The sequence below is a fragment of the Pezoporus occidentalis genome, unplaced genomic scaffold (genome assembly GCF_034315485.1).
Source record: "Pezoporus occidentalis ecotype Australia unplaced genomic scaffold, CSIRO_AGI_Poc_V1 ctg338, whole genome shotgun sequence".
In the NCBI taxonomy this organism is placed as follows: Eukaryota; Metazoa; Chordata; class Aves; order Psittaciformes; family Psittacidae; genus Pezoporus; species Pezoporus occidentalis.
In genome coordinates, this window is record NW_026915355.1 from 4,900 (window position 1) to 21,474 (window position 16,575).

General features: G+C 54.4%; 1 protein-coding gene across 5 annotated transcripts; it reads right to left on the minus strand.

Moving 5' to 3' along the window:
• Positions 1 to 1,511: 1,511 nt before the first annotated feature.
• Positions 1,512 to 16,238, minus strand: MOB3A (MOB kinase activator 3A). Of its 5 annotated transcripts, XM_062629457.1 has the most exons (5): positions 16,083 to 16,193; positions 8,234 to 8,373; positions 4,928 to 5,464; positions 2,677 to 2,879; positions 1,512 to 1,711 (listed from the first exon to the last, which is right to left on the minus strand). In XM_062629457.1, exons 3-5 carry the CDS (start codon positions 5,343 to 5,345, stop codon positions 1,682 to 1,684), a joined length of 651 nt encoding a protein of 216 aa, XP_062485441.1. In that variant the 5' UTR covers positions 5,346 to 5,464; positions 8,234 to 8,373; positions 16,083 to 16,193; the 3' UTR covers positions 1,512 to 1,681. The 5 variants fall into 5 exon arrangements, with proteins under 5 accessions (XP_062485441.1, XP_062485436.1, XP_062485440.1 ...); XM_062629452.1 differs by lacking the exon at positions 8,234 to 8,373 and having other exon boundaries at positions 16,083 to 16,238; XM_062629456.1 differs by lacking the exons at positions 8,234 to 8,373; positions 16,083 to 16,193 and adding an exon at positions 10,797 to 11,063.
• Between the last annotated feature and the right edge of the window lie 337 nt (positions 16,239 to 16,575).

Here is a 16,575-nt window from a genome sequence, read left to right on the forward strand (position 1 = left end):
AGCATCACCTGCAGACCCTGAATGCAGAGCTTCGACCACGAGAGCTCTGCCCAGGGCTCTTCTGAACATGCTGGTGAGTTCAAATTCACCCCCCAGGCTCACAGCCAGCCAGGTTTTATTGCTGGGAGAACAGAAGAGCTCAGCCATTGGGTCCAGGACCACTGCAGAGAGACAAGTGAGGACAAGCCTGGCCCGGTGGCTGAGCTCCAGCACCCGCCTGCTCTGCCCCACAGCCCTGGGAACACGCGTGGGGCCCAGAGCAGCCCAGACCTGGCAAAGTGACAGCAGGAGGAATGAAACCTTAGGGCAGCCGAGCCAGGAGCTTTAGGAACTGTAGGAAACAGCTCCCCAGTACTTCCTGAGGAGTCCAAACACATCGGGTTTGTTTTGCTGAGAGAAAGCCTCCGACGAGCGAGTAATCACAAGACATCCAGCAATGGGATACGTAAATACAACATAATTTATTGGTTCCATTTCAGAGAACTATAGTGGTATTTGTACGAGTGTCCTAATGATAGTCACGTATGTACAGAGATTCCAGGACACAGGAAAACCTTGTAAGGAAGAAGCGGTTAGTGGTGCAGTTTGGTCACTGGTCATAGAAACCTTTTCTCTTCCTGTAAACCCTGGCCCCCACTCCCCCAAAATCCTACCTACCTCGGGGGCACTGCCAAGCTCCCCTCACGCAGCAGAGCAGCTTGTGCAAGCAGCAGGCAAGGCTTGCGGGCTCTGGCTGCACACCAGACCCTTTGGTTAGGGGATGCGTGCAGCCCAGTGGGGACGTGCTGCTCGGGAAGAGGGACAAGGCTCCGTACCCTAATGGGAAGCAGAGAATGGCCCACATGCAGGCAGCTCAGTTCCTCTGGGCAGGCTCAGCGTACCGCAGGGAGATGGTAAGTGCAGGTCTTTGAGAAGAAGACCTCCCCATGCCTGTCCCAGCGCCTTCCCTCTGCTCATCCCCATGAGGCACAGGTCTGCTTGGCCTGAGGCTGCCAGCCTGCATCCCTGGGCTGGGCTGGGCATGAGGAGAAGCTCAGCTCAGAGCTGCTATAAGACACAACAGCAGAGCTGCAGCACAACCTGAGCAGCAGCAGCACTGGTCTTGCCATGGAAGAAACCCAAATCCAACTGAGGGAAAGCGAGGAGGGGACAGGATGCCAGGCAGAGAGGGAGCACAAAAGCAGCTCTGTCCAAAAACTGGACTCGCAGCCAGTGGAAGAGGTGCTGGAAGCAAACAGCACCCCAGGGGATCCACGTCCACCCCACATACACCATTCATGCATGGGAACTGGGTGTCTGGAGGGAAGTACCGCTTCCACGGCAGCACCAGCTACAGGACATGGCTCTATCTGAAGCATCTGGCTTGGCTCACGTGGTGCTGCTGCTGCATGAGGGCATGAGGAGGAGGCAGCTCAGGGTGGCTCTTCCCTCCTCCAAGAGTGAGCATTCCCATGAAGCGGCCCCAAATACTTTCTTCTTTTTTTTTAATAGAAATTACTATAAAAAACTAGTTTATCTAGAGCATCTTTAAAAAAATATTCCTGCAGTATCACAGTTTGACATTGAAACTCATTAAAAATATATAGATTTGTTAACAAAATGTCTCTGTTCTCCCCTTGAATCGCATCTCCCATGCAGGAGCGGGACTCAGAGTCCTCGGTGGGAGCAGGAAGGTCTGAGCTCAGTGGCACATCCGGGAGGTCATTTCCTTCTGTCAAAGGGACAGAAAAGACAAGGGCCCATGAAGGAAGGTCCAGACTGACAGGGAGGGCGTGGAGGACAAAACCTCACCTTTGGTTAGTCAGCCACACTGTGACACTTCCCAAGAGCTCCGGTTTGGGCAGGTCTGCGTTCCCCCCACCGCTCCCATTAACAGCACCACAGGACACCCTTCCACTGCCCAGTGGCTCTGCAGGTTTGCTCTGTTGCTAACAGCTTTGGGAACACCATCACCACCTCCTGGGTCTACCAGGTCATGTTCTCCATCCTCCAGACTCCTTGTGAAGGTGCTGGCGTTGCCCTTGCTTTTGGGAAGCAAGCACAGGGAAGGAAGCACATCCCCGTCCTGGATGGCCAACAGTGTCAGGCTCACACAAACAAGGCAAGCCAGCTGCTAGAAACGCAAGGAGGTTGCTGGAGAACAAGTCAACTTCTCCCATCCCATACCCAAACTACCCTGCTGAGCTGTGTCTGCACCTCCTCACTCCTGGTTTCCTGACAGCCAAGCTGCAAGGCCAACTGATGGCCTGAATTTGGGCAACCGGTTTTGAGAAGGTAGAATCATACACTAGTCTGGGTCTGAAGGGACCTTCAAAGCTCATCTAGACCAACCCTGCAAGGAGCAGGGACATCTTCACCTAGATCAGGTTGCCCAGAACCACATCCAGCCTGGCCTGGATGTCTCCAGGGATGGGGCATCCATCACCTCTCTGTGCAACCTGCACCAGTGTTTTACCACCCTCACTGTAAAGAATGTCTTCCTCACGTCCAGCCTGAATGTCCCTCTTTTAGTTTAAAACCATCACTCCTCATATAAAATCATAGAACAGCACGGGCTGGAAGGGACCTCTGAAGGTCTGGAGGCCTCTGTGACTCCTCCACCCCCAGTCAAGCCCTTCTGCACTGCCCCAGAGCCCGACAGACCAATGCGTCCCCTGAGCCCACCCAGACACTCACCAGTGGCTCCAGCTCCTTGGTGTCTATCAGATTGAACTCTTTCACAAAGTAGTAAAAGTGCTTGTAGCAGGTGTTCACGTGGGCTTCCGACCCCATCTGGGTGATCCTGTCGAAATGGTGGATGTAGACATGGACAAAGACCCGGAAGAGCCTGGAGAGAATTTTCTTCACCACTGGGAGGAAGTTCTTGGGGAAGGGAGTACCTGGGAGGGAAGACATCACCAGGAGAAACTGTCAGTCAGGTTAGAACTGCTTCCTTGGGGCTAAAATGAATTGACACAACGGAGAGACTGAGACAAAAGGGCTTCTGTCCCTGGCACTGGAATCGGCTGCCCCATCCCTGGCAGCGTTCAAGGCCAGGCTGGAGTAACCTGGTCTAGTGGAAGGTGTCCCTGCCCGTGGCAGGGGGTTGGAACTGGGTGATGTTAAGGTCCTTTCCAACCCAAACCAGGCTGGGATGCTATGAATTTCCAGTTCCCCTCTCCTTTTGCCTTGGATCAGGTTTTTCAAAGCACAGATTTCAGCAACTGAGTGCTGTAAGAAACTGGCCTTGGAGCTTCCCAGATTCCCAGCAGCTACTTCAGTCCGATAGAGTTTTCTTCTACTCCTGTTTCTCATGCTTATCTAGAGAACACAAAACACAAGCTAGGACCAAACAACTCCCCAGAAGAAAGAGTCAGGGCTGTTAACTCCTCACAGTTCTCTCTTATTTTGATGGGTCTTTAGCTCTTTGGTTAAAAATTAAAGATGTTAAGGTCCCTTTGAAGGGATCAGTCCTTTGGGGTTTCTTTAGCCAGGGCCCACCAGCCATCCCAGGGCAATACATCACAGTTTAAAGTTCACACGGGTTGTTTCTGGAGGAACAAGGATTAGTTTAAACCCCTTCAGTGCTCTGCAAAAGCTGCAGCATTTCAGCTGGTGCTGAGGGTGAGGAATCTGGTAAAAAGTGAGCTGACAACAACAATTACAGTTAAAAACTCCTCCAAACCACAAGCCTCCTGCTGTGGGAAACCTGTCTTGCCTCCCTGAGCAGAACAAACACCCTGCTTGTAGTCCCCAGAGAGACTCGCAGGAGAGTCCTAGCTAAAGGCAACGCAGCCGTTGTGCGGGCAACAGGAGGAACAGGGGGAGGATTTCAGTGTCTCAGCTGTCTGAAGGAGTCTGTGGCCTTGCTCTCCCCTCTGCCTGCCCACCACCAGGTTTGAGCAGCATTTTGGCATGTATGGGATAGCCCTGTGGACACTTGTATGGCAGGTGTGTCCCACACAGAGACGAACTGCATCCCACCATGGGATAAATGCTGGGGCAGGAGGGTGGGAGCTCTGCTGCATCTTGTCTCTTGCATCCCAGAAGATGGGAGCTCTGAATGGGATGAATCATATTTACTTAATGCCTTAGATACTGAATTATCCCATCAACACAAAATAAACAACCCCCCCCACCCCTCTTTGTCCCAAAGCCAGCACACGAAGCTGCGTTTGGGTACGCAGATTTAGGTGTCTTAGCCCAAATTCTCTTTTCCATCACCCTGGCAATAGATGAAACACTGCCCCTCCCTCCATGCGCGTGTCAGCACCCCTCCAGCTGCAACCAACAGCCGAGCACACGCCAGGAAGCACTGAGCTTGAAAGGGCAGAGTCAGCCACAGCCAGCCTGGAATGACAAAGAGCCTCATTATGGCAACGTGGCCACCATCACCCGGCCGACGCAGAGCACGCGCCTGGAGCCCAACCTGGCAATCAGCTCTCAGAGAGCTGGCCTTCAGGAGACCACGGCTCAAGAGTCAGCTGCTCAAGAGTCATGGCAGAGACTGTTCTAAGAGCAGCCTCTTGTTTTCACTGCTTAGGCACAGCTTGGCTTTACTTGAGGTATCCATGGCTCCAAACGGGATCTGATACAGCTCTGGGTGTTTTAGCACTCCAGAAGAGCTCTGAAGTTTTTTGGGTGCTCAGAAGAGCTCACTGCACTGCCAGGCTCTGAGCAGCACGAGAGGAAATAGCTCTGCTACAAGGCTGGCCTGTGCAACAGCATCTCCTGGAATAGATCTCTGAGCCAAGTTGGATGGGGCTTGGAGCAACCTGGTCTAGTGGAAGGTATCCTTGCCTGTGGCAGGGGATTGCAGCTGCATGAGCTTGAAGGTCCCTTCCAAACCAAACCAGTCTGTGATTCCATGATTCTAGAAAGGGGACCCAAGGGCTCAAAGGAGAAGGCTCTGCACCAACCTCCCAGCCACAGCTAGAACTGAACTCACCGACATTAGTGGGAAAGATGTCCTCGTTGTTGATCTGTACCTCAATCCAGTCCATCAGGAGGTTCATGTACTGGGGAGCAGAGAGGGCTGTGGGTTTCCGGTACTTGTGCTCGTCCTGCCACCGGTACTCGTACTTGGGTCCCCCCGACATGACAGGGCAGGACTGCTCTGTGCAATAGTCACTGATGGTGCCGTAGATCAGGTTGATGCGGTTGAAGAAGTCCACCACGTGCACGGCCACCCAGTCGTTCTGCTCCTCTCCTGGTGGCAGCTGGACGGCAACTTTCAAGTCCAGGCCAGCATTGAGGGAGGCCTGAGCCTTCTTGTGCAGCTCAAACCGCTGAGTCCCCGGCTCAAACTTGCGCTTGGGCCGGAAGGTTTTGTCTTTATTGAACACTTGCTTTAAAGCATGGGACATTTTTCTCCTCTACTTCTTTCTTTTCCAGGTCCGTAGCGATGACAGGCGCTGCTGGGCCACTTCCCGGGGCAGGGCTTCTGATCTTCACAGAAACCTTCCTCTGTTCATCTGGTCCTGATCTGCAACGCAGCACAGAAGGGCAGCGATTAGGAGCAGCTCTCTCAACAGGAAACCTTGTGTAAATCCCACAGGCAGAGATCTGGGATGCCATCTGGGCCCTCGCCCCACAGCTGAGAAGGGGGGGAAGCCAATGCCAGGTTTCTTTCCTCCCCCTTCTCTGTAGAGCATAGCTTGCAGCAGAGCGGCAGCTCGGCCATCAGAGGTGCCAAGAGTCACCCCTGCAAGGTCTCCCTACACACTCGGTGTGGGGATGAGGAAACCAGCCCCATAGGGAAGAGCTGTGGCTGCAATTCACCCCATTGAGACCCAAACCCATCAGAAGCAATGAGAAACACCACCACCTACTCAGCTCCAATACACCAAAGAGTTCAGAAGGGTGAAACAAGCTGGGTTTTCCTGGATCAGATTTTTCACCTCTGCTCCCCCACTTTGGAAACAAGCCCACCTAAAAGGTAAGGTTATGGCAAGCCAACTGGAGCTCAGATCTGTTGACAGACACACTCCAACAAAGCCACTGCTTGAGCAGGAGATGTGTGCGCTGTTGTGGTGCTAAAGACAGGGCATGAAAGGGTGGAGGGGAACAAGAAAGAGAAGAAGAGGAAGAAGAAGTCGGAGCTCAGACACCCGGAAAGAGAATATCCTGAAACACCACGAGCTCTAAGAGCAGCCACAGCCTCTTCTCCCGGTGCAGGCAGACCATAACCACTTTTCATTTCAGCTGAGCTCACGGCAAGGTGAAGGCTGGTTGAAAGCTCGCCTTCCTCTTTCAGTCTGTGGAAAAGAATTAGCTCTGAGAGGGTGAGACACAAGTTGAGATCTAAAAGGATGCTGACGAGAAACACAGCTCTGTTTATCTGTAGCTAATTATACCTCCTTTGTTCCCACATCCATCCCCTTGTATAATTTGTGTCAAGCTGGTCTTTGATGGAAGCTTAAGGCAGAAAACTATGCGCACCAAGAATATTATTTTACATGTGCTGGGCAGAGGAATAAGTAAAGTAACAGAAATTAAATAAAGCTGATGCCTTATGGAATCTGGCAAGTAAGAATTTCCATGAGTTTTAGAAGAAAGCAAGCAAACGAATCCCTTTCACCAAGCAGAAATCTCCCCTGATTTCTATGAAGCCACAGTTTGCTTGAATATGTAAATAGTTTCCTCATATGCTGCCAAGAGAATTCCAAATTCAAGGTCAACACTACGGCTGCCACAGTTCAGCCCATCCCTAACAGATGCTGTGCAGTGCTAATCAGCATCTCTTCTCCGGAGAAAGATTACAAAGACTTAAACCAAGGCCTCCTGTTTTCTCAGAGCAAGGTGGAAAACCCAAACCACTTCAGTTTGTCCCGTTAGGACCAGACTCAACATTCCCAAGCGCTGCTTTTCCCGTGGGAACGGGCTCAGTCACCTCTTCTGTGGAGAAGCGGAGCGATCCAACCTCCTGTTGCAACATGGGCCACAACATGCGTTGGGAGAAACTGAAAAGGCATTTGAATGTGGCCCAGTGAGAGCCACCCTGGGCAGGAAGGTAAATCCACAGCACACGTGGCTTCGCTGTGTCCAGAACTGCTGCGACCCCCTCAGCTGCTGTGGGGGAGTCAAAGAAAGAAAGAAAATCACAGACCCACAGAGTCAGACAGGTTGGAAAAGGCCTTTAAGAGCATCAAATCCAACCGTGCCCAGCACTGCAAAGGCCACCCCTAACCCATGGCACTGAGGCCTCGTCTCCACGCTGTGTGAACACTTGCAGGGACGGTGACTGCAGCCCTGCCCTGGGCAGCCTGTTCCAATGCCTGAGCACCCTCTGGGGCAGGAATTGTTCCTCAGCTCCATCTAAACCTGCCCTGGTGCAGCTTGAGGCCGGTTCCTCTTGTCCCATCCCTTGTTCCTTGGGAGCAGAGCCCAGCCCCTCCTGGCTCCATCCTCCTGTCAGGCACTTGGAGGGAGCCATCAGGTCCCCCCTGAGCCTTCTCTTCTCCATCTGACCCCCCCAGGTCCCTCAGCAGTTCCCCATCACACTTGTGCTCCAGGCCCTGCACCAGCTCCGCTGCCCTTCTCTGCCCCACTCCAGCACCTCAATGTCTCTCTTGCAGTGAGGGCCCCAGAACCGAACACAGGATTCAAGGTGCAGCCTCACCAGTGCCCAGTGCAGGGGCACGATCCCTGCCCTGGCCCTGCTGCTGCGCTGGTGCTGATCCAGGCCAGGATGCTGGGGGCTTCCTGGCTGCCTGGGCACAAGCTGCTCATGTTCAGCTCCATCAACCAGCACCCCCAGCTCCTTTTCCCATGAAAAACCTTCCAGCCGCTCTTCCCCAAGCCTGGAACCTTGCAGGGGGTTGATGTGGCCCAAATGCAGGACCCAGCGCCTTGCCTTGCTGAACCTCATCCCACTGGCCACAGCCCATGGATCCAGCCTGTCCAGATCCCCCTGCAGAGCCTTTCTATCCTCCAGCAGATCATCACTCCCACCCAACTTGGTGTGGCCTGCAAATTTACTGAGGGTGCCCTTGATCCCCTCATCCAGATCATTAACGAAGATATCAAACAACAATGGCCCTAACACCGAGCCCTGAGGGACACCACCAGTGACTGGAAAAATAGGATATCCCCCCATAACGTGTCTTTAGGAGGTGCTTGGTCACACCACAGACATGGTTAGAGGAAGTCGTGAACTGCACAGAGCGACATCTGAGCACAGACAAGAGCTCTGGTTACCCGGAGCTGTGTCACAGCCTCACCACATCCTGCAGCACCCGGGGACTGCACCCACCCGGCCACGGTGCCACGTCCGGAGCAAAGGGTGGATCAGCCTCGAGTCACCGGCAATGTGGAGAGCAGGTGCTGAGTCTGCAGCTGGTTCCAGCAGGAAATCAGTCCCAGAGAACACTCACACGCGATGGTTTCCTTATGCTGGAGATGGAGAAATGTCCTTTCAAACAAAGAAGCCATCAAGGAGCAGGAGCATCGCCCTACGCAGAGCTCCAACAGCATCCCTGGCATGGTACGACTGTTCCTACCTATTTCCTGTCTGATCACTGTGACCGCACTCACATCGGTGCTGGCCAGTGACTGCACATCAAGAAGCAACCACTGACCATAGTCCAGAAGAAACTGCCATTTGAGCAGGGTGGAGGGACTTTGAGTAGGGTTTATTTGGTGCCGAGGCTGTATTCATCCTACAGACAACTTCCTCTTTCTACAGAGACATCACCCATGAGAAGCAGGGAGCTCGACGCAGCAGCAATTGTCTCTCAGACGACTCAGCATCTGTCTGAAGGCATTAGCAAAATGAGTAGCTGAGACTTCAAGCAGATGCAACCTATTTAATTATGGTTTTTGACTGCAACTGAGCTAAAAGAAACACTTAGCTCTAGGAAAAAAGAAAGGAAAAAAAAAAAGAAAGAAAGAAGACGCAGAGACCAAACGCATCCCTGACATTGCTTGAAGATGATATCACACGTACAACACCTACTTCCACAGGCAGGACTCACAGCTTGGGCAGCACTGGGATGCTGCCTTTGCACAGAAGAGAAAGGAGAGGTTAGGAACAATTAGGAAATGGGACACGCAAGGCATCTGAGTGGTATTTGCAGGCTTCAAAGATGAGATAAAACAGAAGAATCCCCTCCCAAACTGACCTGCAGCACATTCTGGTTACTCCTCCCCTCCCGCCAGCCAAGATTACAGCACATGTCACCGGTGCTCCAGGAGCACCCTGGCCACCCCTCCGAGCTCACAACCACCACAGACAGCCCCACACTGCGGCTGTCCAGAACACAAACAAGCCCCCTTTCCCAAGTACACCAAGGAACGGCTCGGAATTATGCTGGTTAAGGAGGAAACTTGCCAGCGCAGGCTGAGTCCCCTCTTCCCTCCCCCAAAAGCTCACTTTCTCTCCTAACTCCGGGCAGTCCCAGCTCCAGTCCCAACGCTGGTTTCTGCTGATGGCAAGCCAGGGCAGGGCTATGGGAATCACCCTGCTGCTCCTCTTCCCTAGCTGGGAATGGCAGATCCAAGCTAGGCTCACGCTAAACCAAGCTCTGGGTAGAGGAAGCCGGAGCGGTCGGTTCCCTGTCTCTTGGTTACTTTTACATGCAGAGAGAGGGTATAAAAACATGAAAAGACAGTCACCTCTTCTAAACCATTTGGAACTGCCTCTTCCCTTGCAACACGCTGCAGCCATCCCGAGGCTTTCCAGGAGCGAGCAGCATTCCCACCGGATCCTAACCCCCCCGCAGCAGCGGGACGGCTCAAAACCCTCTTCCAGGAGTCCCATGACTGCTCCGTCAGAGCCTGCCTGAACAACACCCCTCACCACTAACACCGTGCAGGGGTTGAACATCAGCCAGGCACCAAAACCAGCACGTCAGCAAGCTCCGACCTGCGCTTCAAGCCCCGGCAGATGGCTCTTGCTGTTGCTCAGCCCGTCTCTGCAACGTGTGCTCGTAGGCACGGAGGCAAAGAGCTTCCTTTTTCAACAGAGGGGAAAAAAAACCAAGTCTCGTTCCGCAGGCAGCTGCAATCCGAAGGCTCCTGCAGGCTGGGGAGGGGTCAGACATAAGCCACTTCCCTCCCAGTGACCCCAGCGCTGGGCTCACATCCTGCCACGGTGCTGCTCAGAAAGCCCTTGAGCAAACCCCAGTGAGCTCTCCGGGGAAACGGTGTCTCTGGTTTCCTTTATAGGGAAGCCATGCTGCTGCCCGGGGAGATGACACCAACATGGGGCTGCTGCTGGGCACTCGCACCGAGCCCAGCCTCAACGTCCTGCTTCTAACTGCAGCCCGCGGTGATGAGCTCGTGCAGCCACCCCGTCCCCACTGAAGGGAGAAGGGAGCAACGAGCCTCCACCTCCCTCCCAGCACGGTTTTCACTGCTAACACCATCGCTTCCAATACAGGACACAAACCCACCCATGCTGGTTTGATAAAGCGGCCACAATCTATCAGCTGCATCGAGGGCTTCACAAGAGAAACAAACGTACAGAGCACACCCAAAAAGTGGCTTCGAAACAGAAAAAACCCAGCAAAGATGGACACCTTTTTCCATAATTCCCCACCATCCTTTCACAAATACCTTCCCACAGCCGCTCTGTGCTGTTTCTGACGAGCTGATCCTGGTTTTCTACGATCAAAGGAGAGATTTTAACACGGACAGCAAGGCTCAGAGCAACGACAGCGAGCAGGGCTGGAGCGGCACAAACGGCAGGCAGGTTCTGCGCCTTTGGAGCCAGTCTGGCAACACCCAAGGCAGCTCACCTCCACGGGACGAGGCCTTTGGCTGCTCTTTGGGCTTGTCTCATGATAGGAGGCACAAAGGTCTGTGCCTGCGCTTACCTCAGCCGGGGCAGGGCACGGAGCGGAGGCTGAGCGCGCACGCCTGGCCATTCATGATCCCGGCGAGACACTTCCACGTCACCGGCTTCCTGTCTGGCACCGAGTCCGGCCCAGGGAGCTGCCAGTGTTTTCCCAAACGCTGATCATTCCCCTCCACAGGCTCTGTCGTGGTGTTTCTGCCTCTTCTCCTGCAAGATCGCTCCCCGCTGCTGCACAAGGAGGGCCAGAAGCTGCCTGCTGGCACCCCCAGCATCGCCTTTTCGTTTCCTTCTCCATTGCTCCTGGCTGCTCGGAAGTTGGAGCAGGGAGCGGATCCGTCCCTGCTGCACCTACAGCCCCAGGCTGGCCCGGTTCATTCTGCTGCTCGGCAGGACAATATCCACGTTTTTCTTTTGGAAGCTGCTTTAGCAGCAGCCTCTGCAACAAACTTCATGGAGCCCCTCAGAAACACGCCTTTCAAACGCTGAATTCCCAAGGTTTAGGCAAACAAAGAGCCCTTTATATTGCATCACAACTGTCAGTTCTAAGAAAGTCCTGTGGTCACCAGCAACCCCCTACCCCCTGCAATTTAAATGAGTTGCACAAGTTGGAAATTCCCGAGTAAGAAACTGTATAGATACCGTATCACTTCCTTAGGAGCAGGACAGTCACTTCACGTGCCTTTAAGCCATGCAAACCAGAGCCCATCTGCATCTCCATATGCACAAGAAAAGGCAGCAGCACAATAAAAGACCAAAAAATAGCTATACTGGGCTTTAACTGGTATCCTGATTTTCCCCTAAAAGGCATTCAGATCAGTTTTAAAGTCAGGTTAGTTTATATAATAAAGGGAAAAGCCCTGTTAAATGAAGCTATTCTGGGTTAGGAGAAGACCCCAGTGCAGCAGCTCTGGCAGAGCCCATCAGGCAGCTGATGCAGCAAGAGGCACCTCTCCACCCCACAAGCAGGACTAGGAGCAGGCAGTTCAGTGCTCCTCTCTGAGCTCAGGATCTAGATCCAGACCATGGAAGATGACAGGAGGGACATTATGGGGGTACTGAGGGGAGTGAGCACTGATGGGGCTGGGTAACCCTTTCTGGCAGGGGATGGGGGGGCTCAATCTTCAAACACTACACACAAGAGCATATTTCCAGCATGGCTTGTCCCCCCCTGGCCTTTCAGGCATCCCCTCACAGGCACAGAGGGTGGAAATGGTGCACAAGAAAGTACCTTTTGGAAGAGGTCATCACCCCTCCTGCTTTCTCTTCCCCAAAGGGGATGCTCAGAGAGCAGAAGCTGCAGTTTAAAAGCCTCCACTAAAAGGCCTTATAGTCTAAAAGGCCTAGAAATGCCTGCAGGGTGGCAGGGCAGCTCAAGGCCTTACAGCCAGTGTCTTGCCTCTGAGATGACATCTGCAGCCACTGCAGTGTCAGAGCTGCAGCTCTGTTGGCAGATGGGGCTCACCGGGGTGGCTGCATGAGGAGGCAGAGCTGCCTGCAGCGACAAGCAGGGCCAGGCTCCAGGTTAAGCTGCACAGAGAAGCATGCCCAGGATGAAGCACCGCAGCGGTGGCACGCTGAGAGCAGCTCTGCCTTTCTGAGGTCTCAGGGGCTGGGTTTTGAAGCCTGCTCCTTCAGGGAGACCCTTCTCCGTCCTCCAGCCTGGGATCTGTGATATTTGGGAAGCCAAGCTGTAAGTGCTGTGTTTCACAGAATCCCAGACTGCTGTGGGTTAGAAAGGACCTTAAGATCACCCAATTCCACCCCCCTGCCACGGGCAGGGACACCTCACACGAGACCATGTCATTTCATCCCACTTTTGAAGGCTCCATGTTATTATCCTCACTGGGCAGGGAAGTTTTTGAGCCACCACCAGCTTCATCTGCTCTAACTTTGGGATGTGCCCCCGCCCAAGTTAAAGGTACCACGGGTTTTGAGGATGAATCCTGCCTGCAGCAGAGGCACTATTTCCAGAGCACAGCTACGGGTCACAGGAGGTGCTGGGCCTATGAGCTCCTTCAGGCAGGGACTGAGCTGGAGCACGAGCTGGCCAGCCCTTCCTTCAGCAGGGCTAATCCCACACCAGTTCCTCTTCTCCCCATGTTGATGCTATGCTTTCAGAAGAAAAGCAGTATTGTTTCTTGCTGAAAGCAGATGCCCGTGAGGCTTGCTCTTCCCCTTCACAAGGAGATATGTCAGTAACCTGACACATTACATGTCTCCAGGCAAGGAATAAGCCCACTGATGTGGAGCTAAATAGCACCTCAAGACTAACCACATCATAAGACCTCCTGCCACACAGCAAGAGAAGAAAGAAGCAGCTAACCCCCCCAAAGGCCCAGACAGCAGCTCCGAGAGAAGCCTGCAGTTAAGATGAAATAAACATTACCTTGCCTTTCAGTGCAGCCATGGGCTCGACTCGGCTCCTGCTTCCAAGTGGGACATTATGGATGGCTCTACCTCATTTTCTGCTCCACAGGCTCCCTCGGAGCCAGTGCAAGGGCCATGATTCACCCAAAGGCAGACGGTTCCCAGGACATACGGCACCCAGCAGCATCACTTTTGCCTCTTCCCGAATTCATGGAATGCTTCAGGTTGGAAGGGACCTTAAAACTCATCCAGTCCCAACCCCTGCCATGGGCAGGGACCCCTTCCACTTGCTCCAAGCCCCTGTGTCCAACCTGGCCTTGAACACTGCCAGGGATGGGGCAGCCACAGCTTCTCTGGGCACCCTGTGTCAACACCTTCCCAGCGAACAGCTTCTGCCTAAGAGCTCATCTCAGTCTCCTCTCTTGTGGTTTCAATTGACTCAACCCCAACAAAGCCAAGCTCTGGAGCCTTCGCCCAGGCTCTCCTGGAGCATTCCAAGCTGCTGCAGTGTGATGCATTTTCTTGCACAGGCTTTGCACACTTGCACAAGTGGTTTGTTTTCAGGCCTTCGCTGCCTCTGTTCCTCCTCTCTGCTTCACGTACTCAGAGCAACAATTCACCCAGTTCTCAGCACAAGCCCAGCTCCAGAGGGAAGCACAAGCAGCACTAACACAGCAGTCACCGGTAACCCTGCCTCCCAGGGGCATCTGGAAAAGGGAGGCTAAAGACACGGCCTCAGGTACACTCTTTATTGAAAGCATTAGGTGGATATTACTTCTTTCTGAAGATAAGCTGCTAAAGCTCCAGCAAAGCCAGCTACAGATCCCCTTACAGCAGCATTTATGGCTCACAAAACACTTTCTTGTCTTGTAAGAAATTAAAACTCAGGAGATGAAGGCAGCTCTTTCCCCAGGCTCGACTGCTGTGCACAGGTCTGGTGTGGGTCTGTAATCTTCCTCAGACCCCACACACTTTGGGTGTTGAGAAGGGAAACACTTCTCCTTTGTGTGTCCTTATGGACACTGTGTCCATAGAGATCCCTGGCCCAGCAGCACGAGGTACAGGACACGGCACACATGAGCACAGTCCCACCTCAGCACACAGGCTACACTGCTCTGTTTCGGTTCAGGGGGTACTTCACACCCCGACAACCAAAGAACCACGACAGAGCCAAGTGTGGGCAAAGAAGCACCTGGCAAACAGCTCCCACACTAGAGCAGAGCTGAAGCCACGAGGACTCTGCTCGAGATGCTCAGGTGGCTTCAAGCTCCCCAAGCCTCAGTGTTGCAGGAGAGCCCGTGCTCACTTGTGATGATGGCACAACCCCAAGTAATGGGTCTGAAAGAGCATCCCAGACCTGGAAAGGTGAGGCAGGCACAGGGAGCTCCCTGCTCCAGGGACAGCTCCTCAGTGTAAACCAAGAGCTATCCCAGCACCAAGCTGCATGAGCTCCCAGCACGCCTCTCCTCCCTTTCTGGGCATTCTATGAGGCTCCTGCCCAAGTTCACAAGTACGTGACTGAGGCAGAAAGTGAATCTGCAGTAGGGAATACACAGTCCAAGAAGGGACAGTAGATAAACAGAGAGCTGGATGGGAGCCTAGAGCCTGGAAAGGAAGCAGAGTGCAAGGATGAAGCCCCTGGGGACTGTGATAAACAGGTGGCTTGGGAAATTCCGCATCTCCCAGCAGAAATCCCCCCTGCCCTGCAACTTGGGGAGGACTTCCAGACCGGAAAAGGATGGAAGCTGGGAAAGTGTGGCCGCTCCCCACCTCCAAGCTCCAGGAGAAGAGGATCTTGCCTTTCACTAACACCAGAGCCAACAACAGAGATGCTGTTTCCAAACATCTGCACCGTGTGCTGGACGACTTCACACCCCTCTCTCTGGAGGACTTCCTGCCCTTTCCTTTCAGAGAATCATGGAAAAGCCCTTTAAGCTCATCCAGTCCAACCGTTCCCAGCCCTGCCAAGGCCACCCCTGACCCATGGCACTGAGGCCTCGTCTCCACGCTGTGTGAACACTTGCAGGGACGGTGACTGCAGCCCTGCCCTGGGCAGCCTGTTCCAATGCCTGAGCACCCTCTGGGGCAGGAATTGTTCCTCAGCTCCATCTAAACCTGCCCTGGTGCAGCTTGAGGCCGGTTCCTCTTGTCCCATCCCTTGTTCCTTGGGAGCAGAGCCCAGCCCCTCCTGGCTCCAGCCTCCTCTCAGGCACTTGGAGGGAGCCATCAGGTCCCCCCTGAGCCTTCTCTTCTCCATCTGAACCCCCCCGGTCCCTCAGCCGCTCCCCATCACACTTGGGCTCCAGGCCCTGCTCCAGCTCCGCTGCCCTTCTCTGGCCCCACTCCAGCACCTCAATGTCTCTCTTGTAGTGAGGGGCCAGAACCGAACACCGGATTCAAGGAGCAGCCTCACCAGCGCCCGTCCTCCCCCCCGCATCCCTGTGCTCACCACACGAGGCAGAAGCGGAGCAGGATTTGCCCTGAACCATCACGAGCTCCCCTCACCACGAGGAGGAAGGCGGCGGCGAATTCCGCATTCCCCCCAGGCACTGAAGAGATGAAGAAGTCTGAACTTCAGGACCTCGCCTTTCCCCCCAACAGAAGCATTTATCAGCGCGGCCAGAGAAGGGCGGGGGGAAAGAAACACGAGCCCCCCCCCGGAGACGTTCCAGCTCCAGGACACGGAACGCAGCACAACCTCCCCCCGGCCGCCGCAGGGGCCGCGGGAGCCGCCGCCTTCGCCAAGGAAGTGCGGGGAACCAGAGCGAAAGCCCCGGATCAACAGGCTCCCCTCACGGCCCGGCCTGAGGAGGCCGCAAGGGCCCGGGAGCACGGACAGCGCCGGGCAGCGCGCCCCGCGTGGGACCCCCGAGCCGGACCTGCCCCGCCGCCGCCGCCGCCCCGGGCCCTGCTCCCGTCCCCCCCCGTTCCCCGGTACCTGCCCGCTCGCAGCTCAGCGGTGCCGGCGCGGAAGCGTCTCCCCTCGTGCGGCCGCAGCACCCGCCCCCGGCCCCCGCGCACCACTCGGCGGTCCTGCGCCAGGCCCCTCTCCGCGCGGCGGCCGGCACTACTTCCTCTTAAAGGGGCCGCGCCACCGGCTCCTCCCGCGGGGAACGGGGAGGCGGGGCAGGAAGCGGGGCGCGGTGGGGGTGAGCTGCGTGTTGGTGTTTGACCGCATTCCCCTTCATTGCACTGCATTTTCTTTTATAAAGCTCGTTTATTGCCATTTATTTTATTATTTTCCTTTATTAACTTTTTATCTATTTTTGTTACTCTATTTTCTTTTATTCTACTCTAAGAAAAAAAGATTAGAAGAAATAGAATACATTTCCTTTTATCCTACTTTATTATCGCTGGAGCTGCTCTAAGGCCTCCCCTTGAAGAGTTTTCTTTTCTCGAGGCTGACCCAGCCCAGCTCTCTCAGCCTGGCT

Coding starts and splice junctions, on each gene's coding strand:
- MOB3A (XM_062629452.1), bottom strand. CDS start 5,345: ATGTCCCATGCTTTAAAGCAAGTGTTCAATAAAGACAAAACCTTCCGG. Junction 2,880..4,927: donor CATCTTTCCCACTAATGTCG/GTGAGTTCAGTT, acceptor CTTCCCTCCCAG/GTACTCCCTTCCCCAAGAAC. Junction 1,712..2,676: donor CCAAGGAGCTGGAGCCACTG/GTGAGTGTCTGG, acceptor TCCCTTTGACAG/AAGGAAATGACCTCCCGGAT.